Source organism: Molothrus ater, chromosome 4, assembly GCF_012460135.2.
Source record: "Molothrus ater isolate BHLD 08-10-18 breed brown headed cowbird chromosome 4, BPBGC_Mater_1.1, whole genome shotgun sequence".
In the NCBI taxonomy this organism is placed as follows: Eukaryota; Metazoa; Chordata; class Aves; order Passeriformes; family Icteridae; genus Molothrus; species Molothrus ater.
This window is the reverse complement of record NC_050481.2, coordinates 23,555,067-23,580,943: the sequence shown is the minus strand read 5'-3', so window position 1 is coordinate 23,580,943 and position 25,877 is coordinate 23,555,067. Positions and strand designations below refer to the sequence as shown.

The window sequence follows — 25,877 nt, the reverse complement described above, 5'->3', positions numbered from 1 at the left end:
GAGTAATAGTGCTCTGGTCTATTAATGAGTAACACATGAAATATATGCACATTTGATCTATCACCTATGATCCTGCTCCAAAAATAATGGCACTTTTATCAAGCCCATCATGTAAGTATCTGTGTTAATCAGGACTTTTGAAGGATATCATGTGGAAATACTTTTAAACACTAGAAATTCTATGGGTCATTTAGTCATACCCACATCCCAGTCTTTTTCACATTTTAAAGGCAGAGAAATAGACACTTCTCTGATATTGAGGAGTTGCTGGTATAGTCAGAAGAATACCTACTACATTGTCCCAAGTTTGGGAATGGGAATTCTTCATCTGTTGGACTCAAGCTCTGGCTGAGGCCAGACTTAACTAGATACTTTAACGCTTAATAGGATTGAAATACAATGTAAGCCTCAGTATCTTGCAAAATGCAGCTCTGTTTGACATTTTAAACCTTATAAAAAGCATTTTTTCCCCCAAAGTCCTGTATAAAGTCAATATTAGTGTCAGGAGTGTGACCAGACTCCCACTACTTTCCTGCACATCCTGGAGATTTTGAAAGCAAGCTCAGATCGAAATCTCACTGCTAGATCAGAGTACAGATCTGAACTTCTTGTTAGAGCCAAAGCAAACGATTTTTATTCAAGCACGGATGAAAACCTTTCAGTGGGTGTTCTGAGAAACAAAAACAATTTCCAAGTCGTTTGGACTGAACAACAGGTTTTGTTTCCAGTTTGCAAGGTTTCTGTGGTTAGTTTTAGTACATTTGGAAGAATTATACAACAACAGCCTGAGGAATGCAGTGGAGGAAAGCCGTAAGCTGTTTTGGACTTCCCTCTTTTTCCAGATTTTGGGAATTTTTACATTGTCCTGCTTGTGCAATTCTGCGAAGCACCATGAAGCAGCCAGGGCTTCAATTTTCAGCGGAATTTTATTATTTGAGTGGAAGGTGTTGCTGGGTGCATCTACTTGTTACTTCATCCTTTCCAAATGCCACCAAGCTCGTCTAGCCCCAGAAACTAACTTTGCAAAGAGCTGGGTTTTGGCTGGATTGGTGAGCTAATCTAGCTGGTCTGCTGGGCAGGAGTAGGAACATACCATCAAGCTGAGAAGGGGTAATGCAGGGGGATGTGTTTGTGTCCCTGACTTTGAATGGCAGCAAGCCCCAGCTTGGCTTATGGGTTCAGGCTTTTCATCTGCCATAGACCACAGTAGAATTTATCTCATTTCCCCATCCCTTGAGCTGTGCAAAAAACCACCAATCACTGCTTAATGTTCTCCTTTAAATGTTTTTCTTTTTAATTATTTTGTCAAGAAAGCAGTAAAACACTATCTTAAGGAGCCTCCATAACTTTGTGAGGCTAATAAAATCTCTGGATGATGGCAGGGGTTTGGAGCAGTTAGCATGAAATATTTAATGTGTCAGGACCAGTCCTTCTGAAATCACTTACACTGCTGTAGCAGGTCCACCCCACCAGTGGTTAAGCCCAGTGCAGATCAATGTTTAATGCCATACCTTTCTGTCTTTCCTTTCCTTTAACAATTAATATGGGACTATATTCAGTTATTTTATAGCCTTGATAACGTTAATCCTGTGCTAAGGACCCTTTTTTAGTTCATCATTTAGTTAAAGGCTTCTTCAGTACGCAATCAATTCCTGCTGCTCTCTGGGGTGGATGGAGCTTCATCCTGGGCTGGCACAAGGTTAAGAGCTATAATGAGGTTTTCCCCCACAGAGCAGTGGTTCCTGTGCCAGGGAGCTGGTTTTGCAGGGAGGATGTGAGGTTTGTACCCTGGGGAGCTTATATACTTGCAGCTAAATAAGCTGGCAGCAAAGAGGGCAAGGTGAGGAGATTTGGTTTGTGCTTGGAGAGCCCCATATACAAACCCCTGGGGGAAATGGGCTCCTTCCCCTGCCAAGTGCAAGTGATATTAGGGTTTCCATTTTACAGCCTACAGGAGCTTGGTCACCTGCTCTTATTTGACCCATGTCAAAACTCAGTTCTCAATCAGCTCTCCTGACCTTTCTGCTGGCATCTTTATCACCAGTTTAGTCTCCTGCCTTTTGGCAGGAGGGCTCTTTACAAGGCGCAGACTGGAAGAGTTTTGCTTCCCCAAGTTTTGGCCATTAAAAAGACTAACCACTGTACATGTCTTAGCAGATTCCTGTTTTACAGAGGGCACTCTATGGCCATGTGATAGAGATGCCACAAGGAGTTAGTTTATAATTTTTTATGTCTTCTTGGAGTGCAGGTAATTCTTTTTATCTTGCAGATTTTTCTTGTGTCTGTTAGCAATAACATTCCATAAATGTTCTCTCTGACTGTTGGGTTTTCATCCAAATGAGAGCCTGTTGGGTTTTCATCTTTTATCTCTGATTTCTAATGCAGCTAACTCAGGGAGAAAAACTTGAGTTCACAAATGTAAAGGCTGCATCCTGCAATGCTTTGGTTTCTGAATTGAGCAATGAGATGGAATCTTGTTGGGTTTTTGGCTTAGTGTTGCATGTGGTTTTGTTTCCTTTCCACCCATATCCTTTCAAAACTAGAAACAGACAGCAAAAGGAGGAAAACACAAACCGTAAAAGAATAAACGAACTGGTAAGACTTGAAACCTTGCTGGCAGCCTCACTAGAAAGACTCATATGAGTGCTGACTGTCATTTTAACCCTAATCTCCATTTTCTGTTTCTCATCTCAGCAGTAGCTGCATCCAGCGACCAGAGCCAGATTCCTATAATTGTTGTGTCTGTAACAGTGGGAGTCATTCTGCTGGCTGTTGTTATCGGTTTCCTTCTCAGCGGAAGGTAAGAGAAGAAGCTGTGTATTTATACTTCTTCAACTTTTGCAGTAACTTTTATCTGACCAGCTGATTAGTGTGATTTAGGCAAAAGCAGCATGTGAACAAAGCTGTCAAGCGGTAGCACTGTAAAACAGCACGAGGGTGGGCTGATTGATCTGTTTGGACAAGCAGGAATGACAAAGGCACTCTCACAGATGTAGTTCACTTCCCAATGATTTTCATCTGTGTATAGGCTGGCCCTGATTATTTGACTTGATTCTCCCAGGACTGTTTTCACATTCCTTTAAAAATAAGCAGAACATTTTATTACAGGTTAAATATCTTCACCCCCATATGTTTGTACTCAGAGCTTGCAATGGACTTTGCTCATGGAGAAAACTTCAGGAAAGCACTTGCAAAGAAAATGAGAATAAAGCCACTGATATGGCCAAATGCCCCACATTTTGGTCAGATCTGGATTTCATTTCTCATGTGTACGATACTATGTGTCCCCCAAGCGTTAGTAAATCATACAGAGAGCTTCCCCCACAGAGGGAGACACTCTGCCTCAAACCATCCCATTGACTTCTCATGTGCTTAAACATAGGCAAGTGATGAAAGCCTGGACTATACCATCTTTGACAACTTTAATGGAAGTTGATGGAATTTTTTGATGAACAAGAGATTGTGGTACTGGGGCAAAATCTGGCCTGTATCAGGATAAGTTTGTACTACAATATTAAACTTGTTTGGCAGCCAGCCTGGAAGGCACTTTTTTCATATTCTACATGTATATTAGTACCTTTTTAGTAGCAGTAGTCAAACAATGCAACATCCTTCATGCATATGTGAAGTACTCCACAAAGTTTGTGAAGTACATCTACTGATAAGGCTGAATTTGTTTTCAGTGCAAAATAAACATTTATGCTTCTAAGGTACCCATCAGCCCACAGTTGCTTTTATGATACAGGTCTGTCCTAAGCTCAGGTCTAGCAAGGTGGCTCTAATTTACAGGATATTGTAAACATTAAGAGATGTTACAGATGCAGAGGAAGTGCACTGAATTTGGTTGAGTTGGTTGAGGGTCTTATTTCCCAGAGGAGGTAAGGTATCAGTCTGCAAATGCAGAGCAGTGAAATCCTGCCAGGCTGAGCAACTCTGTCCCCAGGCATAAGGCATCCGTGGAAGGACACGGACAAAGTCATTTCCTGTCTTGAAAGGTAAGTGTGCTGCCAGACTCATCTCCAGTCAAGGTCAGAGACTGACAGTCTCTTCCAGCTCAGCTGTTCAAGCTCCTGTTGTCTGCTTTGAGTGACTTGTTGGGCTTGAAAATGGAAAAGTAAATGCTTCTGTCTGCATGAGAAGCATGCAGCAGCAGAGAGGGAGGGGGGTGAGTCAGTGGCTACAGGCAATTCACACCAGGGCCTACAGGAAAGCTGTAGTCAAAAGACTTGGCTCTGAACACTCTAGACAGGATTCAAGTCTCTCCTTAAAGACTAGAGGTTGTGATTGAAATTCCTCTTCAGTCAGAGCAGGTGGATGTGAACCTTGGCTTCCCCCAGCCCGGATGTGTGCTTGTATTGGTGCAACAGGAGAATGCATGTGTGACTGTAGGGAAGTTGTGGATGTAACCTGGCACCTCTGCAAGGAAGAGTCTGGGGGCTGAATGACAGGTGGAGGAATGTACATCCCTCTGTGGCCATAGGGCATCAGAACTGTGTGGCTGCCAGTAGCTCCTGCTCTTCCCACAGTTGCTGGTAAGGGCTCAGTACCCCTCTGAGGAGGATGTACCTTTGCAAGTCTCCTTTTCACTGCTACTCTCTCTAGTCTCAGCAAGCAGTTGCAAACGCTGAGCCATTTGTCAGCAGTTCTCATTAGTTAAATCTTTCTGTTCTCTTGCCTAATGTGCTTTCCAGGATGTGCTTCCTCTTAGCTCTTTATCTCTTGGCATGCTTATGAAAGCCCTTGTGTCCTTTGGCTAGAGTTTTATTGCTGCCTCTGCTGCTACCTTAATCCTCCTGCCTTGTACTCACACTTCCCTCTGTGGACCCCAGGGCAGCTGCAGGTTTCTGGAACATTCTCCATGGATGTCTGGAAAGGATAGGCACAGGGAGCTGAGCTCTTCATCCATTTTTATCTTTTCAACCCTTACCCTAACTGAAAAGACCACAGTCCTTCATTTGGAACTGGTGGAGAAGCCTCCCACACCAAGGTTTGGTCCATTATCAGAAAATTGGCTTTGAAACCACAGGACTTCTCTGCCAGTTTGACTTCCCATGAATTTTAAAGCCCATCTAGTACATTGAGTGACTTGTGAGAACAGCAAAATAAACCCCAAAAATCCAGAAAGATGACAGACAATTTGAAATTAAACAAAACAAAGAAATTGCTCTGGTTTGGAAGAAAGCAGAGATGCCAGGGAGATGTGTTACTCATGCTGCTTTGCCTTGGATAGGGATTCAAGATAATTTGTGGACTAACTCTCCTGCTGTGACAGCAGGGACAATAAACATGTTCCAAGTCATGGGATAATCCCTTTCTGAAGCAGTTAACCTGTTTCTGGAAGATGTTTTCCTATTAAACCTCTGGAGTGGTTGTGTTGTGAAGCAGTGCCTGGTTCCAGGGGGGTTGCATTTTCTTTCCTAATTCTTTCCTGTATTTCCTATTAGGAAAACAGCTATTTTGAACTCCAGCTGGAATCACTACTGCTTGCCACACCAAGCAAGCTGTGCAAAGCCCGGGCTCTGTCTTTTCTGTTGATGTAAGAGAGCAGGAGGAAGAGGAAAACCATCTTGCTCTGCCACACTGAAGATGTAGCCTGGCCAGCTCTTGAAAATAGGCTGCTTTGTGCTGGCTTCAGGGTGCTCCCAGGTCCCTGAGAGGCCCTGGACACCTCAGGATACTCCTCCCTAGGATGCTGTATGGCACCTCTTTGCACCTATCCTCCCAAGTCCCAGGCTGCAGCAAGCAGAGGCTTGAGAGCAGTTCTGCAGTGCAAGGTGAATGTCGTCCTGCTCTTGGCAGTTCTGTGAGGAGTTTCCAGTCACAGGGCTGAGGAGTTTGCTGGAGTCTGCAGGCTTTTTATTTTTTGCTAGGTCCCAAAGGCAGGGCCACACCTCTGTCCTCTTTTTTTTTTTTGCTTTCAGGTCTCTGCAGTTCTCTGGCTTCTTTTGAATGAATGTAAGTAACAGCTTGGCATTTCCCGTTGGCAGCTGGCCCTAACCAAAGGTCAGCTGAACAGTAGCCGTGGTGGCATTTCCACATGTCAGCGTCCATCTGTGGAAATGCACTTTGCGTCTGAAGCTGGAGATTCCTGGGAATTTGAAACTAAATGTGCTCTGCCCTAAACAATTAAGCTGAATTTCAGAGCTGATTCACTTGCAGATGCTCCAGAAAACTTCCTGTAAATAACACGTCCTCTGACCAAGGTCATAAATGCCAAGCCAAATAGCTGATCACTTTTTTAAGTTATCCTGCTCCTTGCAGCAAGGACATATTAATAATATAACAATTGGGATTACAAATCAAAGAGATTCACTAAATCAGACTGTAGTTGTCTCAGCATAAAAAAGAGAAGTGGATTGAAAATCTATTATTAAACCAGCTACAAGTATTTCATTAAAGAACACAGAGTTGTTATTATCTCTGTTTTGTTGGGATTGTGTGTTCTCAGAAGTGCTGTGCATTTTACAGATAGAGCAAATCTATAAATTTTGCTTTCCTAGCAATGCATGAATTAGATGTCTGTTACCATTACTGTTCCTGACTGAAGTATGTATTAATCTAAAATCATTACTGACTTTTGTTTTAAAGTCTGCGTCAGACAATCCAGAGACAAAGATCTTTGCACTCCATCTCACAGGGAGCACTAAAGTGCCTCAGTTTTTGTTGTGTGGTATCAGTATCCTTCTCCCTACAAACTGAGGTCAAGAGCCAGGTTTTCAGCAGTCTGAGGAGGAGACAACTGCTCCAGAGCAGTACCCCTCTTTTGTCCTTCAAACCCAGCCCTCTTTGCAAAATAGACAAGGTCTTAGAGTCAGTGTAAGAGACTGCTGGTCCCTCCAGTCCCTCAAGCTTTCAAACTTCATAGCACTGAACAAAAGCATGAGCTTTTACAGAGTAAAGTGGGGAAGATATTAGGTCAATGCTGTGCATGTTTGCAAAAGCTGTTCAAAACAGCCAAGTCAACTGTGCATCTGCATTTATAGCCAACTACCCATTATGGATGACCTTTCCATCTCAAGTGATCTTCCACAGAACCAGAGGGAGCTTTTCATAGAACTTAGGGGGAAAAAAAAAATTGAAGCAGCAAAAAACTCATCCTCACCCTGTGTCATGCATATATAGAAAGTCTCCTTCTGGCAAGGAACTACCCTCTGAAAGACAAAGCAAAGACAAATCTTGCCACCTGGGTACTGGCAATTAGAGGCTCTTACACCAGTGTTTCCATCTTGACCTTGGCTGATTTAGACTTTTAAATATCTGTGCGTGTGGTGGCAGAGGGCTACTTTCTGGACACAAATATGTGCATCTTGTTAAAAAGTGGCTTTCAGGGAATAGAGAGGGTGAAAGATTGGGGTTTATATCCCAGGTCCTGAGAGAGTGTTTGCAACCTTCTGTGATGTGGAAGGTCAAAATGGATGAATTTTTCCACAGCCTCCCCCCATCCTATTTTCCAAGTTGTGTCAGGGCTTAAAATAGTTTGCTTTTTCAATATTTCCGTAGGAAATGGGAGACAGTCTATAGATAATGGTTTTCAGAGAGAATTTTTCCAGCATGAGTCACAATTTTTGTTAGTTGGGACATTTTAAAGGATTTTTATCTCTGCATTCTTGCATGCTCTTCCTTCTTCCTGCAGGTCATTGTCTCCTGTGATTTATTGCCACTTTATTATGCTGCCTACTGCCAAATATCCCCCACGATTCACCTGACAAGAGGAAGGATTTTGTTGAGGAAGCTACTGCTCTGCCAAGTCAAAATTCCCATCCACCCAAGAGCAGGCAGGATCTGGTCCTGCTTCTGTTGGGGTCAAGGTTTTCACTACTTCCAGCCTATTAACAGCCTCTTTGCTGGGACATTGTCCCAGAGAGAGAGCACTGGTGTACAGTACAGCTCTCTGAAGGGAGCGTGCTCCAGTGCCCAGTGCTTCTGCAGGGGGTCAGACCTTCCTAGGGCCTGTGTGGAAATCTGCTGCCTATAGCACCCATCTCTAACATCCTGTCAAGATCAGCTTGTCAAATTTGGCTGCTCCAGCGCCTCATTCCTCTTCTACTCTTAACACTTTTTGGCTTAGTGCAGACTCACCAGGCTCAAGGCAGTCTGTGCTCTGCAGTTTCAAGACAGGTTTAAGGATCCAGGCTAATCTGCCTTTGGATGACTTTGGCCCAGACAGAAGGTGAGAGTTGACCAAATCTAAAACTAATCTAAAACTAAACTCCAAGTCGTTTCTGAGTTCCTCTGGCAGCAGCCAAGGGAATGGGCTGGAAGGACTGTGATGAACAGATAAGCAACCAGCATAAGCTTTGTCTGGGCAGGGAGAATGGGGGATAGTGCAGCAGTAAGTGATGAAACCTCCTCGCCTCCTTGCAGGTGATTTGTTTGATAGCATTGTGCAAGTCCTGTTTCCAGCCCAGAAGGGAACGGGGCTGCCCTTCAAGCTGGAATTTGTAGCAGCTTGAGGCTTCTGCTCAGCACCCCTTGTGTATGTAGTCTTTGAAAGTGGGATTTTACAATGTCTTCTCTTGACTGTGGAGTGGGTAGAGAATGAAAAAGGAAGTCAGACTCTTGTCCTTCTGCACCTCTGAATATGTGGATGTTTCACTTTGCTTTGAAATCAGAAGTGTGACCTCTCCTGGGGCTTCACCATGTAGCAGCATTTGGCCTCTTACCTAGAAAAAAGGTTATCTCTGCTTTCTTATGTCTTAGACATAGAAAAGTATAATGCCAGAGGTCTTTCCAAGTGCAGTTCCTTTCCCTGAAGACATTGTTTTCCTTCCCCATAGTGACTGCATAGCTGTCATCTGCTTGGCCTTCTGCATTCTCAGCTTCTCTCAAACAGTGCAGACACACTTTAATGTATGAGCTAGGATAGCTGAGCAGGTGACTCCTTAAACATTCGTACATTTTGGGACAAAGTGGGAATATATTCCTAGCAGCTCACAGTGTTTAATGGTACTTCTCTGATGTTTAGAGCAAGCATGTTGACTCAGGAATTGCTAGGTGTAGAGCTGGCCTCCTGACCTGGAGATGCAGGAAGCAATCATTACCATCACTCAAGGCTGTATGAAGGATTAGAAAAATCTTCCCAGGCACCCTCAAGTATTTCAGTCTCTAATTGCAAGCCTCTGAAGAACATCCCATTAGAACAGCTTATTAAAAGCAACAAATGAGACTTCCATTTATCATGATTCCAAGACTTCAGCTTATAACTCTTAAAAGCCACATCTATATATGGCAGAGCCTCTCTGAATTCTATCTAGCCATTAAAAATGTAGTTTAATTCCAAATGCTCTCTGGGTCATCTGCAGACTTGTGGTAAATTAATTACTTTAATTGCAGGCACAGTTGCTGGGGCCCATGATATATATACATTTCATTAACCAAGCCCAGGGTTTGAAACAATGCCAAGGGTGTTGATAAGTGCTCCTCGCACAGGTTTATTAAAGTTTGTGCTCTGGACAGTTGGGTTTGCAAACCTCATAAGCTTTGTGGGGGTCACCTTATCTAGAAGAGGAGGAGTGTTGTCTCTGTGTGCCTGAGATAGCTGAAAGCGGCAGAGTTGGGCTGGCCAGGGAGCAGGGCAGTGCCAGCAGGCCACAGAGGTCCTGGAGGTGTCACTGCAGCTGCAGGCTCCTCTGCTTTTTTCTTTCCCATCTGCATCCCTTTCCTTGAAGCCAGGGCTAGAAGCAGGTGTCATACCTCGTTTCAAGCAAGCTTGGCTTTTGGAGATGTTGTTGCCTCAGAGCCTGTTCCTTCCCAGCCAAGGGGATTTAACACTGCAGGTGTTTTCTCAATAATTTTTGCTGTTACATGGACATGTCATCTGTTATCCTGCAGCAGATCAGAGGGGCTCCTGACCAGGAGCAGCCCCCACTAGCTCTCTTCATAGTTTGCTCTTTGATTCAGTGAGCTTGGAGGAGACTTTGCAGATAAAATTGATGTATGCAGTGCTTGGTTCAACTCTGCTCTCCAGTATAGGTCAGCTTGATGGCTAAAGATCTAAAACCCTGGAGAAGTCCGGCTGTATTTCATTAAAAAGCATTTCAGTCTTACCCATAGCATTTGATCTTGTCTGGAAGGCTTTTGCTTTCAGCTCCTCAGTTTTTAGACTAAGAAAGCCCTGCAGGAAAGGAGGAGATGGGAGCTGGGCCCCTGCTAGAAGCCATCAGGCACCCAGATCCAGTGGCCACAAGATGCATGATGGCTTTGCTTGAGTTTAACATCAGTTTTATTTGCCTCAGGATTTTTATATTTTGAAGTTTATCTGCAAAATCAAGCCATCCTTTTAACTCAAGTAGTAATAAATCTTCTTTTGTCCTGACTGTTCAGACCAATTAGTAAGTTCACTTACCTAACCAAGTGCTCCGTGGACCGGAAAGTGAATTTTATTGTCTGCTGATCCTGTTTAGTTTGTTTCTAAGCACTTTAGATTTCCCCTAATGCTAAACCTCAGAGTATTTTGACCACAAGTGCACAGCTGATGGGTTTGTAGGAGCAAGGCTACACTGAAGTACATTTCTCTTGCACCTGAACATTTGTTTTTTACTCTGTATCAAAAGAGTGAGATCTGGATTCAGCACGGGGAACTGATTTAGTCTCAGAGCAGCCCTGTTGCTGATGGCCTCTTAAAGAATTTTCTTTGTTCAGGGAAACGTTGAGCTCTTTTCATTTTAAGGAAGTGGTTGCTTTTCATGTTAATTGAACAGTTGTTTGGAAAACTTTGACTTTGTATGCTGAGTGGTGTGGAGGTGTGGGAAGGTCTGGTGGCAAGAGCATTAGAAAATGCTTGGGGGAAAAGGGCCTCCTGGCTGAAACGTAAGCTAAAGGGTCACAGCCAAACTGATCTTTTGGAGATGCACCAGTTCCCTGCACTCAGATCCTGCAGGGTTAAAGGAAGAAAATGGCCAAATTGACTCAAGATATTTAGTGCTTGAGTTCCCTTTGTGTACCTTTGAGTTTTGGATCTCTGGTGTTAACTTGGATCTATGGAATGGGTTAATGAAGGCTGATCTCCTTCCATATTAGTATGACTGAACAAACTGGGGCATTATGAAAATAGAAAATATTGTTAATTATAGTTAGAGATATTGGCATTGCTGTTTAGAAAATGTTAGCAAGTTATTTTGCTGATGCAAAAGGAGCTTAGAAGACATTCTTCACCAGTTTTAATTTAAGTAAGCACATAATCCAGTGTATAATTCTGTAAATCATTGCATGCCTGAAGTTATTTTGCATCATAATTTAAGGCAATGCAGTTGTAGAATGTTAATTTTGTCTAAATAAACGATTTTAATGTATTTAGGCATTGTAAGTCATACTGTATAAAATCTGATGTGCACAGGATTTTTTTCAAGAATGACTTCTTGTGATGACTGAGGAGAAATGAAGTGAAGAGATCTTCAGCTGACTTTAATTGGAGTATACCTGCACCACTGGGCTCCTGCTTGTACTGAAGTCCTTCCTGTTGTTTCTTCTGCACTGTGTTCTTTTCCAGGATGAACTATCTTAATAGATTTGGTAACAGAAAAATTGTCCGTGCAAGTTCTCTGACAAGGGATAAAGGACAAATACTGAGGTGCAGCCAGCATTGGGTTGAGAACTGATGCCAGGCAAACCCATAGTCTGATTAAAGTAATGGCTGAGCAGCCTTCAAAGGCAAGCTGTGGCTGCATGGAGTGCCTTTCAGCTCACCATATTTCGAGTGTATTTAGGCTGAATGCTCTCACAAGGTCCTGCTTTTGCATATACCTAACATGTGCAAAGCTTTCCTGACACAAGGAGATGCAGAAAGGGCTCTGTGAGTACATGCATAAGGATCTGCAAAAGCAGGGCTCGTATTCATCCAGTGCTTTTCCTTTGTTAAAGGCAATTGTTATTGTACCACATGCACGCTTGTGGAAAAAAAGTCACTTTGCCTGCTTCAAGGCAGGTGCTTAAGTTTAAGCACATGGGTGGCCCCATTAATCCTGATGGTGGTACTCCAGTACAGGAAGCACATGGTTAATTGCTTTACAGCAGCAGGATCTAGACACTCTCCCCAAGGCATGTTTCACCAACAGTAGCACATGCCATGAAACTTTTGCAGCCCAGCGTGTTCAGGTCCAAATAATAAATGCAATAAGAAGGAAGAAAATACATATAGAAATGTTGTGAATGTATTTGCACCTTGCCAGGGCGGTGGGATTATTCCTTATCCTGGGCCTTTTTGTTTGCTTTTCAGTTGCTGCGATCATGGCTGTGGGTGGGCTTCTTCTCTGCGTGCTGTTGCCTATCCGAGCCTAACATGGTCAGTGTTCCCACCCGTGCTGGCTCCTACTCCGTGTCCTCCGTCCGTGTTTTCTGTGCACAGTCTGCCTCTCCCTTCCTTTCTTGTACTGGCCTGGAAATCACTTTCTCATCTGGTCTCTGTACCCAGCTTGTCTATCTCAACAACTGGAAATAGCGTGACCTGAAGCAGAGTGTATCTTCAGCAAGAGCAGGGATCTCAGGGGCAAAAACCCGCTGTGTTATGCCATGATCAATCCAGACACTGCAGCAGGTGTCTGATAAAACACCATGGATGCTGGACACCCATCCAGTCCTGCTTCTTGTCATCCAAAGGGGCTGGGGGGAGGTCATGTGCCGCCAGAGGAGGCAGGGGGTAGGCGGGAGCAGGAAAGTGTGTATTTGGTGGCATGTGACATGCATGTCAGTGGAATGGAGTGTATGTCATGGACATAGAGGGCAGTGTATGACATACACAGCAATGAGATGGTGCTGCTTGCCCCCGATATGCTCCAGCAGCAGTGGGCATATCCCTGCGGGTGTCCTGAGGTGCGTGTCCATGCTGCATGCTGTCCTGTTCTGCCACCATCTGGGCTGCCTCACCACCCTCTGCTCTCTTGTACTCCCCTCTTCTCTAACTGCTCAAAGGAGGGGTGATTTTAATTTCTGTTGGTTTGACTGGATGCCAGTTGAGTTGCTTCCCAAAGAAGAATCGCCTGTACTATTTGTGTGGACAGAGATCTTCCTAAGCCTCCTAAGAGACGCATGTAATCACCATCTCCAATCAGATAGCTGCTTAAGACCACAGAATTTCTGAGACATCCCACATGCATTGTTAAGCTGGGAAGTTTTCTCAGCATAGCTGGTGAGAGGTGTAAAACTCTTCTGCTGTGTCTTCTGGGGGATGCTGAGGCTTTGCATGGTGGTAGCTGGGCATGGTGCAGTTCCTTGCTGTGGGGCACAGCAGTCACTAAGGTGGACCATTTTTGGTCTTCTGGTGCTGTATTTTTTGTTTTGATAGAGAAGGAGTTTGGGTTTTGGTTTTGGTTTTTCCCCCTGGTGAAGCATTTTTTACTTGGTTTTTTGTGATTTTTCGGTGCTTAAGAGCAGATTTAGCAAGCAAGGATGCTCAGCTCAAAGTGTGTGCCTGTAAAAAGTTGTTCTGGTATGTGGAGCACTGTTTTGGCAATGATTGCTCTGAAAGAAAACCTTGCCAGTACTTTTACTGTCTGTCATATCTGTGGTACCAGTGCGCGAGGCAGTCCCTCACTGCAAGTCATGCTTCAAATGTCCTCAAGCAAGGCCCCCAGTGGAGGATGACAGCAATGGAAAATAGTTCTCAGAGAAGACCAGGACTGGAGTGGATGGCTATGAAGAAGAAAGACGCACAAGGAAAACTTGGCTGACCTGGAAAACACCCTCTGCAGGTTTCCTCCTGAGGTGCAGGGAGACCAATGTGGCAGCAGGCTGGGAGGGGGAAATGGGAGAAGTTACTTCAAGGCACGGATGCCACTGGCTGTGCTATGGGAAGGCACGACAACCTCTTTAGAGAGATTTATGGAAATAACTTCAGAGGGAGCTTCCTGCAAGAGGGGAAAACGGTATCTTGTTTAAATTATTTTTAATTGTTCTGGCGGTGGTTTAGGAAAGCAGGGAGTCGTTCAGCGCAAAGGCAGGGAAGGACTAAAGGCTAAAAATACCACTGCTGGATTTGTGAAACTTCCTTTGTAAGGCATCCAAGTTAATCAGAGGTCAAACACAGGATCACACACGTGTAGAGGGGGACAGCAGTGCTGGGAAAGCTGCTGAGAAGATTGTGAGCCCACAGCCCTTTGGAAGGGAATCTGCCCCGTTCCTCTCAGGCCAGCCATCTCCTGCATCTCCTGAACTGAGCTAAAGGTCTTGGCTTGTCATCAGCAGACCTTTTACTGCTCTTTTGATCTTGTGCAAGAGGAAAGTGAACAGAAAAATGGAAAGCAACTTCCAATATAGAAGCTGTTCAGTTTACACCAGTCCCTTGAGTATTCTCTGGTTTTTTGATACTGAATTTATCCTAGGATTGCAAGCAGCAAAGGCAAATGCTGAACACAAACTAACATCACTAGTGGTAGTCTTCTGCCTCTGGCTCAGTATCAGGATTGTTTATCAAGGATAAAGCTATTCACTGAAAAAGTTATTGTCTCCACACATGAGCTGAGGCGACAGGATCTTGGCCAGATGGAGAGATCCATGTTTGTTTGTTCCTCTGCATGGAACACGATCCTGCACTGCAACACGTATGCAGCTCTATTGCTTTAACATCTTGGAACAAATAGTCTGAAATAAGCACTAACCCCTTGTAAACAATAACCTTGCAGTCCTTGCAAACCTCCTGTAAAGTGACAGCTTGAGATGGGTTGGAAGCATTCCTCTAAGTTGATTTATTGCAAAAGACATGCTTCTGAGTGAAGGTCTCACCCCTGAAAAAATAGTGGTTTGTCTCTGTTTCAGAGAAGTGCCTATGCTTCGTTTATCTCATATTTGAGAGATTAAATACATGTGTAGGTCTTTGCAAGACTGGGATGAGGGATTGCATGCTGCTTCAGGGCACAACCTGTTTGATGGTGCTGACTGCACCTGGCAAGGTGAAGTCCCTTTCCTCATCAGGGATGTCTCAATGCTGTCCCCACCTGCACTTCCAGTAATGCCTTGGCTGTGTGCTGAAATGCTTTGGTCTATGCCTGTAAAAAAGGTATGTCAAGATTTTTTCACATCATCACCTAGGGCTTGACATCCAAGGTCCAGGTTCAGAGTCCCCTGGCTGTGTCTTGCCTGGGCTGTGACCAGAATGGTGGCCCTGGCTAGGGAGATGAAAACTCTTTCCCTTGGGCATTCTGTGCTTTTCAGGGGAATGCCTTGACTGGCCAAAGGGCCACACACAACCCAGCAGGGGTATCCTGAAACACAGGGCAGAAACAAAAGAATCTCCATCAGTCCAGGGAGAGCAAGCATCTTTCTGCCTCACTTTGTGAAGGATTTTTCTCTGTGAATTGGCTTCTGTCATGCAAGGTAGTGGGCATTGGTTTCCCAGCTGGATTGTTCATCTTTCTACCTGTCCATTTTATATTTTATAAACCTATATAGGGATCATTTTATAACTTCACTTTTATAATCTGCTCCATAAATATTTTACGAGCTGCCTGCCAATCTGCAAGTAGTTTTTAAATAAGACATGATGCCTTAAGAATATTTAAAGTCTCACTTTTCTTTTTACCTCTGATACTTTTATTGAAAAACACAGAGCTGTGCAAGGAAGGCATCTGCTTTCCACATAGAGAAACTGGGACAAACCCACAACAGGAGTAAATGAATTGAGATTCAGGTGTGCTGCTGAATTATGTTACCTCTTTGGCTGAGCATCTCCAGCTCAGTGGGAGATGAAGCGAGTGTCAGGATCTTTATGCTTTTGCTGTGCATGATACAGAAAAGATATAGGAAATCTATGGTTTGTACAGTGATAATAAAGTAGAGAATGAGTCTTCCATCAGAGCTTTTGACTTACAGCTTAGCCAATAAATATCAAGAGCAAATGCACATGCAGAAGTGGATTATTTCACAAACAATTGAGAGCTTTTTTTTTGCCCAAAATATATTGCAAAGCCACAATATTTAGATTCTTTGATCTGCCAGTAAGATTCACAAAGCGACTCCGGACTGTTAACCCAAAATTACATATTTTTATAGGATTTAGTTGGGGAAGACAGGAGAAAAAACTGCTTGTGTGTGTTATTTAAAGCATCTGAAGGTCAAGAATGGAAGAAGCGCAGTTTGGCCCCAGTCAGTGTGGACTCTGGGTAGTTTGAGAAAGTGTGTGAAGGGCTCAAGGGATGGCAGGTTTTGCAGCAAGCTTTATTAGCGACACCCAACTGTTGCTTGACAGTCACAGTCCACTAGCTGCCATTTCACTTTGATGTGTCTTGTCAAGGCTTGTTTTAATGATGCTTCAGGCATCCCAGAGCCTGATTTTGTATGCTAATGTGATGTGCTGCTGTATGTGTTTCCCAGCTCAAGAGAAGAGGGCAGCTGCAGCCAACTGGTTTGTGTTGGCCCTTGGAGTGCATCCCTGGGCAGTAAAACATGGACTGTTATGCAGCAAGGTGTGCTTGGATCACTCTCTGCAGGGAATGGTGTCTCTCTGTCTCCCATATTTATGGTCAAGGAATCAGGAGATGTAGGTCATAGAAAGAATGATGTTAGAAAAGCATTTTTACAGGCAAAGTGCTCCAAACCTGAGGAAGAGATAAGGGCATTTGCTCCAAAAGGCAAAACAGAAGTATTGGATACGTTTTTTTGGTAGAAGGATGAACTGAGTTATATGTATTTTTAAAAGGCAAACTGAGTCATATGCCTCCATCCAGAAAAGTTAGTTCTACAAAAAACTGATGTAACTTTGGCAACTTGCAGCAGAAAAAATTGGGGTTGCCTGAAGTGAGACTTGATACTGAGACTCACCTCTCTATTTAGATAAAGGGGAGGTCATATGATGAAGAAGAAGAATCCATTCTCACCAAGGGTTTGTGAACACCAGAATGTGCTTTGAAATGACCCTTACTCCCAGAGTCTCCATGTACACCTAATGCTTAGGTTTTGAGTTAATGATGCAGGACCCCCATCTCAGGAAATGGCCCTGCTGCTTTTAGAGCAAGGCAATGAGCACCAACATGCAGATAACTGAGCCACATCTCTGGGCACCTCAGTGTTGTTCTTGTGGGGTTTGCATTCAAAGTGTTATGGTCTTAGCTTGGTTGCTGCTGCTGAAATCATGCCCTGCATGTATAGCCTGGCTGTTTATCGAGTGCAACCTCTCTATCTCCCTGCCTGCGTCCCCAGACTGCCTGCCAGCCTTCCCTTGTCTTCTTGATCCATTCCCCTGTGCTTGCACAACCTTTGCAATCTCTTTTTCCTTCCTCTCCTTGTAGCACAGGTCTCCTTTGTCCCCAGGGTAAGCTTCCTCTTCCTTGGAATAGCCCCAGAAGCTCACGTTGCTTTTCCCCTCCTAAACTGTCCAGCATCCAGCTCTGCTGAGTCCAGCTCAATGGTGGGATCTCATCATGTCCAGGCTTTTGTCTGTGATTGTGATCATTTCACAAACCCAGTGCCAGAATCCTATAGCCAAAAGGCTGCTTGGCCCCTTGCATCTGGGCAGACAGCAGTTCCCTGTAATAGGCCTTCATGCTGAGTGCATGTTTCATGCAGATGCCTGTTACTGCCTCCTCCTAATTGCAGTTTTGTTCCTGCTAATCATATGCTCTTCCTTGCTGTGAGTGATGCTGGAGTGCTCACGTGCCCCTAGCTCAAAAATCACAGAAGCAATGGAAGAGAGGTCTCTCAGCTTTAAGTGGCTTCTTAGTGGCTTGAGGCTTTCTTTGAGGTGTGCCAGCTAGTGACTCCACTGCATCCTGGCTGGCTTGCAGGTGTCTGTTCCAGGCTTTTCATTCTACCAAGCAGTGTCCTTCAGTCTCATGTTCATGCAGTTTTCTGTAGGATGATCCAGTTCCTGTTTCCAGTTGTGTTATCAGGTCCTTGGAAGGACAGGCATATGTATGTGTATCCTACATACGTCATCCTGTCCTGTATTTTTAAATGTATGTGTGTGTGTGTAGCAATTTTTCTTGCCACTGCAGTTGTCCTGGGGCTTCCATGTGGTTGTCTAAGTGAAGCAGATCTCAGAAATGCCACCAAAGCAGACAGTTAATGCTAATGCAAAACTATCACCTAGAAAACCAATGAGAAGAATGAAGAGTCAGGGAAGAGCGACCAAAAACTAACAGGAGATTCCCTAGGGGAGATGCAACTTGCATACAACTGTAGTTGTGACTCCATGGTAGTATCCAGCACTATCCTTGCACTGTTGGGCACTAATGTAGGAGCAGGATAGGTCAGGCAGCTTTCCTTCTTCCATCTTTTTTCTGCTGGGCAGAGGGGATCCCATGAATGGCAGCTCTCCTGTGGAAAGACAGGAGATGTGCATGAAATGCTGTGCAGAGCCAACAATATGTAGGAGACACCTGAAGGCAGTGAGGCAAGAGGTTTGGTTTTGCTTTGGTTTAAGCCATTATTTTGCATGTATATAAGATGTTAATGTTTACACAAGGCCATTTTCTAAAATACCATAATTTAAAGTTCTGTCCAAATGCACAGTGGATGAAGGGGAGCATGCAAGACATACACCACAGTGCCTGCAAAAGCTCTGCAGTCCAGGAGATTTTGTTTCTGCAATTCTAATGTTTCATCCCATTCTCCTTTCGTTGTCCTTCCTGTTCCCGCTTTCTCTTCTTCTTAAAAATAGCTGCATTAGATGTCAGGTAGAGTGGAGTTTTTCAGAAGCATCTGTGGGATTTGGAAACACAAGTCCAATTGAAAATCCATGGGCCTTGAGCCCTGAATCCCGTTTGGGAAATTGCAACCAGTTTGATGAGCTAAAACTGGGACAGCAGCAATAGAGCCACCAGAGAGGTTGGGTTCGTCACTGCTCTGGGTTTTTGTGCATTGTATGATTCAAAGTAGAGAATGGAGTTCTGCCATACCAGAGACAAAAATACTCTTCTGTTGTGGTTTGTTGTTTTTTTTTTTCCCCAGGCGATGTGGCTATAGCAAAGCTAAGCAAGATCCAGAAGAAGAAAAGATGCATTTTCATAATGGCCACAGTGAGTAAAGCATATATATGTGGTTTTGGCTTTCTGTGGTAATGAGAAATTCAACTGAGAGGTGGTTTACTGAGGGAAAAAAAAAAATCTGCTTTTGGTGGTAATTGACAAAAGAAAGAATTGTTTGTGCAGAAGTTTCTTCCTGCCCCTGCTGCAAGCCCCACAGAGAACTAAAGATTTGAACAGTCCTTATATGTGCTGAGCTATTCACACCTGTATGTTTGCACCCGATAATTCTAGTGAGCCATTTCGGTTTGTTCCTCTGTCTTTGCTGTGTGAACCAAGATGTTATTAATTTTTTCTGCTCAGCACATAACAACCCAACATTTTTGTGGTCTGGATGCATCAGTCCAAAATACCTGTTTGAAACCTTTGCTTCACCCCAGGCAGCTGTGAGGACCAAGCCCACTGCTGCTCTTCAGCTTGGATGCCTCTGCAGAGGTGTGAGGAATAACACCAATTTCTGCACCTAGGAAGCTTTCAGAAATGTTGTGTTAATGCCTTTGTATAGAAAACCCCTCTGCAGTGATGCTAAAAAGTAAATCTCATGGTTGTTATCAGTCCTTCCTTCATCAAGAGCTGTGGGATCTGGGGATGGGTAACAGTGAGGTGCCTTTTGGGGTGGAAAAGGCAAACACATTGTGAGTGAAAGTCAAATTTCCATTAGTGCTATGTAATGAAGGCAGCAGGAAGCTAATCAATTAAGAGCCACAGTGTAATGTAGCTGTCTCATTAGACTGATGAGCAATTCTTCATGTGAGTAGCCTTAATGATTGTCAAAACAAACTTATAATATGGATAATGAAAATACTTTTTCCCCTCTCAAGTCCTGGAGAAAAAGCCCGCTATTGATTATATTCATACTGATACAACCCACAGGCTTTGTACTGCAAATATGCAGTTCTTTTAAATCTCAGTAACTCCGTCTGAAATAATGTGGGCGATTGATTAGCTGATGTGTGACTGGTAGGGTATAATTTATTTCAGCTCTCCATCAACCCACATCCATCCAGCTTGCTTTGCAAGTTACTCCTGTAACATTTTGCCATTTGTACTTTTCCTCCTGGTGTACCCTCTTTAGTTCCAGAAAGGAATCCTTTTCTACCAGATGCTGGACCAACCCATTATACAGCACCAAAAGGGATTTTTAGCTGCACATCATTCCAGCTGAGCACTCCTGTGCTTTTCTAAATATGCCGAAGTTGCACATATGTCACATATAAACTAAATATCATTTTTCAAGAATGATACTCATTTTCACCATAGAAATAAATTTCCAGCAGGGCAGAGTGCCAGGGACAGGAGTGTGTAATGCCCATTTTCCGTGTTGTCATGTGCCATTAAATGTGCTCAATTTGTGTTTGCAGTTAAGCTGCCTGGAGTGAGGACCTATGTTGACCCCCACACCTACGAGGACCCTAATCAAGCTGTCCACGAGTTTGCTAAGGAAATTGAAGCTTCATGCATTACCATTGAAAGAGTTATCGGAGCTGGTATGGAGATGCATTCCATGACCCTTTTGCAACATGAAGGGTTGGCTTTCTTAACGTGAGAGATCTGGGAAGGGCTGTGAGATACTTGAGCTCTTAGGTACCCTGCAAGTGAAGGTGAGCGTGTTCCAGCTGAAGTTTGGGACAGACCTGTCCCTGACTGCGGTTTTGAAATTCAGGAGCTGAATTGAAAATTCAGAAAATGGTCCAGAAAATGGTCACAAATGGTCAGCTGAGCTATTTCAGTGAATGCTGGGGGAAAGGAGTCACTTTAAGTTTAGCATTCTTTTTACCATTTGAACCTTTTTATCCCGCAACATTAAGGTCACTCTTGAAGCAAAAATTAAAAATAAGAGGTCATCTGTGACATTAAAAAGCCACAAGCCAAAGTCCAAAGCTTTAAACTTCCTTGGTTAGAAGAAGAAACTCCCGTTTTATTTCCACTAAAGCTGTTTGTTTAGACTTGCATCCAACCTTAGGAGTATTTTCTATCGTCTGAAATTGTGGGCTTGGATGTAATGTAGTGTTCACCAGAAAAAAAATCTATTTAGGTTACTTTTTGGGAAAGGTAGTAATAAAATTGTAAAGAATTTATAAAACTCTTAAAGCTCTATAAAAATAAATGTTACTGTGAAAGGCTGACAGCTTTCCATCTATGTAACTTTCCAAAGGAAGGTTAAGAAGCAAGTGGTTTGAGTTTTACAGCTATCCACACAGGACAGTGATATAGGATATGACAGGACTCTTTCATATAGTAGACAAAAATATTAAATGAGAAAAAAGCCCAGTGGAATATAAAGCATAGCTCTTTAAATATAGGAAAATTACATTTTTACTCAATGTTTTCTTGTGCTTATGAATTACTTGGCTTGTGGTGCAGTGGCTGTTGGAGACAGTCATCACTGCGATGTTCAGCAGTCCATATCCATGAATGCAGGGCAGCCCTTTGTGCTTTCCATCAGCCAAGGCTGTGCTGCATCCTGTAGACACAGGCACATCGTGTGTTCCCTTGATGTGATGTGATCCTGTTCTTCCTCATTTTCTTCTGCAGGTGAATTTGGGGAAGTCTGCAGTGGGAGGCTGAAGCTGCAGGGAAAGCGTGAGTTTCCAGTGGCTATCAAAACCCTGAAGGTGGGCTACACAGAGAAACAGAGGAGAGATTTCTTGGGAGAAGCAAGCATCATGGGGCAGTTTGACCACCCCAACATCATCCACCTGGAAGGTGTCGTCACAAAAAGTAGGTACAACTTGCTGTGGGCTGCTCACTGTGAGCTCTGGCTTTGGGGGAGTTGGTTAAGAGAGAAAGACTTAGGGAGAGAGCCTTAGGTGATGTGATGCCTGTTCTGAATGCACTTCTCATCATTTCTCAAAAAAAAGTGTTCCTTTCCAGAAGCAGGGAAGAAGAACAGGACTGTAGGTGAAGATGTCAGGAATGTATAAAACCACAATTAAAACAAGCTCCCTTTGGGATCTGCTGGAGATGCCCCTGATAATAATTGCCCATGGTGCTGGCATATGGGAGGGATTGAGAGTTACTGAGGTCTGACTGCTCAGTTAGCAAAACAGCCTTCTGTAACTTTTGCAGCCCAGTTCTTCTCCAAATTACAGTATGCACTAAAGATAAGGGCAGGGAAAGGGACAGCACATCCAAATTGCCCAGCACATGGCTGTTGGTGCTGTGCTGAGCCTGTGGAAAATGTGTCAAGTTGTTGTTACTCATCCATTTTAGAGCCTTGGAGGACCTACATTATTTGCATCAAGGATTATTTTGTTACCTAATTCTAAATTCTAAAATAACTACTTCTTTATTTTAAGTTGTGTTTTAAGTGTAGAAGCACCAGCCTCACAGGTGTGAATGGCTGTCTCCCCTGTTGCCTTCATGCTTGGCAGTGTCAGAGCTTGCTTAGCTGCTGCTGTTCAGATGGTGGCATTTGGGGCCATGTGCTGCTCTCAGTACCATTTGTCATTCCTCAGAGGAAGCATCTCCAGCATTAGCTCTTTTTCAGGGCTGCAGTAGAGGAGGTACAGACAGAGGCTCCAGCTGTTTGTCCTTGTAATCTCCACAAAATCAATGCTGTTTTGTAATCAACAGCCTTTTCTTGCATTTTTCTTTGAAATTGCATTTCCTGAAACTTTTAAGAAAAAAATAGCCAGAATGGATTTCTCCCAAAATTTTAATAAATACCAAAATCTCTTGGGGACAACCTGTGTAAGAGCTCCAATTTCTAGCCCTGCAGGAATGTGGAACATTGGGTAAAGAGCAAGTGATGATTATACACCCATGAAAGCTGCTACTGGCATTGGCCTGAGTCCTTCTGGCTGCTGGGGCCTCAGGGGATGGTTGGAATTTCCACTTTTAGTGAGAATGTGCCTCCCTAGCAAGCTGCCTTTATATAAAATGGCTGTCTGCTTCAAAAGCTGTGGAAACACAGGGAGCCCTGCTTCTAAATTGGACTTGGAGCAACTAGAGTTTGGATTCAGTATGCACCTAGAGCTTCTCATTAGCTCAGTAAATATTTGTTTACTGCACTCAAAATTTTTTTCCAGCAGACATCTGTAGCATCTTCATAGGTTTTCCCTTTTCTTTTACATGGACCAAAGCAATTTTTATGAATCTCTAAGTATTTAACTTCTTTTACCCTTCAGTATCTCAGTCATTGGCCTTTTGTAGAATCAGATCTTTAGGGTAAAATCTTTAGGGTCTTTGCTGCATCATGATTTACCTTGGAAGTAAATTAGGTTAAATTGAATTTAATTAGGCCATTTTTAATTCTTAATGAGAATATCATTGTATTTAACCGATATAGTTCAAATGCACACCTTAGTTAATTTGGACTAATCATGCTCATTGTCCTCTTGTAGACAAACCCTTTGCTATTTCTGCTTTACAAAGGTAGTGGCAGTTTTCATTTGCATCCCATTTAGTTGCACCGATGCAATGTGCACACCACTGACATGAGTGCCATCCATATATATTTTATGACCATGTAATGCCAGCAGGAGGAAGCCCTAGTGACACAGAGAATCAGCCCAGCACTTTGGAAGGGCTGATGTTTACTTTTAATTTACTTTGTTTGAAAGTTATCTATTTGTGTCCTTATTTCCATGCTCTTGGAGATGGGGTTAATTTATTCCATGATTGCTGCCAACCTGCAGCAGTCAGATAATGAAACATAAGTGACAGAAATCTTGCTGGTTTTTTCTCTGATGGCATCCAAAGGCAGGAGTCTGGAGGAGGTCCCCCAGGGTGGTGGCATAACAAGACACCATTCTCACTGCAACACTGCCTTGAAGTGTCAGAGATAAAGGACCCCATGCTACAGTTGGGTGTTTAGCTTTTAAAATCAAAACAAAACATTAACATTTGAGATATCCCTGGAGTTTTCTTCCCTGCAAAGCCACTGACATGTTTGCCATCCAATAGCAATGGCCCCTGAGATCTCTCCTCCCTCCTACATTCAGCCCATGCCGTGTGTAGACAGATAGCTGTCATCCTTAAAGGTGGGGCCCATCTTTCATTTGGGATTCAGCAATATTTTTCATGGTCCCAAGGTGCATTTCTTATATCAAAAGTAATATTTTGGGTGAGTTTCAAGCTTGGGCAGCAGTTGTGAGAGAAACGTAAAAGAATTGAAGCAGCACAGGTCCTTCATGCTGCAAAGGTAATGTTTGCACAGCAATGAGTATTTTGATTGGCAAGTTCACAATTACCTTTGTTATGTACATAATTAAGCAGTAAATTAGGCAAAATAGTTAAGGAAATCAAAAATAGGAAAATTAAGATCTATCTAAAGGGTAGGACATGCACTGATTTTTAGTATTTACCTTCATGTTCATGTTATGACACACAGCAGCTCTTGTTGATCATTTCTATAAAAGACATTTATAATGCACTTTACAAATAACTGACAGCTTCTCTTTTGTCTGTGCTTTGTGCTAACTAATGGAAATTGATTTAAATAAAAAATAATTTACATGTTCTTATAAGATTTCATTGAATTTACAAGGGCTAGAGCACACCACATTAATTATTGCTACTCTGTTGTGGCAAGCTAGCGAGAAATTAGATTTAAAAACTGAGCAAAAACTATATATAATTACCATTAAAATGACTCGGGCATGAAAATTAATCAAACAGATTTGGAAAAACATTATTATTCCTGTCAACAATAGGACACCAGGTCTTTTGTTAAGAACTTTTACTTTGATTTCCACTTGCACTCATTCCACACTTAATGAGCTTTTGTTCTGCAGTGTAAATATTCCTTCTCTTACTTCCAGATGTGTTTGCAAGGATAGTCACTTGAATTACAAGGAATGAAATCCCATCCTTTCCTAGTCTCAGTTGTGATGGCTACCAAGCCCAAGCTTCAGATCATCCTTGTTGCTCTTGTTGGGCTCCTGTTGTTATTTCAGGGTGTTAAAGCTTGAGGGAAGGATCCAAAGACTTTGCTGTGTGCATTTTGGCCTCTGCAAGCTTTCAGCTTGTTGGTGGAGACAAGAACAAGGCTGCCTGGCTTCAGCTTGCAACATCCTTCTCAATCATCATCTAAACAGTCTAGGGCTTGGTACCCCACCCGTAATATGGTATTAGTTTTTAATCCACTCCTCCTCAATTTCCCTACTTCTCTACATATTCTGGGAACAACTCTTGTCATCCTGCTGGGACAGCAGTGTCTTGGTGTAGATTTACTGTTGCATGGCTGTATATCCAGATGCAGAGACACTATTAAAAGACTTCTTTATTGCTCATGGTTTTTAGATAAATTCCTAACAAACTCATGCACTTTTTTATTCTAGGCAAACCAGTAATGATAGTGACTGAATACATGGAGAATGGCTCTCTGGATACATTTTTAAAGGTATTTCTTAGATCCTTTTTCCAGGGGGACCTGGGGACTTGTTTTGGGTTCCTTGTAGATGGTTAATATCAATGAAAATGTTTTCTGGGTGTTGGTGCTGCCCAGGGGCAGGAGTAGCTCAGTTGTCTCTTTGATCTGCATTTACACAGCATCATGAAGGACCTGGGGCGTGCAATGATAGAAACACGTAAGAATAAATTGGAGGATATTACATTTATTTTAGAAGGTAGTGGAAGGTATTAACTTAGCCTGCAAAATGTGGTGTGGTTCAGGAGCAGACCCGTACTGCAGCATAGCAAACCCCAGACTTGTCAGAGTTTTTCCATGAAATGTAAGAGCTAGAGAAGGGAGAGTGAGGGAAGTGGTTAGAAATGCAATGTGGCAACATGGGGAAGAGCTCCTACCCCCTCAAGTGTTCATGAACCCCTACAGGTAGGACTTCCATGCAACTTGGTGCCATTCAGTTGCCTGACTGAGAAACAGCCCAGCCTGGTGCCCTTATACACCTTATACACATGTGTTTGCTCCAGTCACAGTCTCTCTATCAGCCACCAGTAGATGCAGCTCATTCCTTGATCTCA

General features: G+C 43.3%; 1 protein-coding gene across 9 annotated transcripts in view; it reads left to right on the top strand.

Moving 5' to 3' along the window:
- Positions 1 to 25,877, top strand: part of EPHA5 (EPH receptor A5) — a 193,214-nt gene that overhangs the window by 146,070 nt on the left and 21,267 nt on the right. For 3 of the 9 annotated variants that reach the window (XM_036382382.2, XM_036382376.2, XM_036382378.1), the window contains 6 exons: positions 2,695 to 2,800; positions 12,215 to 12,280; positions 18,877 to 18,944; positions 20,312 to 20,437; positions 21,486 to 21,671; positions 25,235 to 25,296. In XM_036382382.2, coding sequence (XP_036238275.1) covers positions 2,695 to 2,800; positions 12,215 to 12,280; positions 18,877 to 18,944; positions 20,312 to 20,437; positions 21,486 to 21,671; positions 25,235 to 25,296 — 614 coding nt within the window. The remainder of the gene's footprint in view (positions 1 to 2,694; positions 2,801 to 12,214; positions 12,281 to 18,876; positions 18,945 to 20,311; positions 20,438 to 21,485; positions 21,672 to 25,234; positions 25,297 to 25,877) is intronic. The other 6 variants (XM_036382377.2, XM_036382379.2, XM_036382383.1 and 3 more) reach the window with 3 other exon arrangements.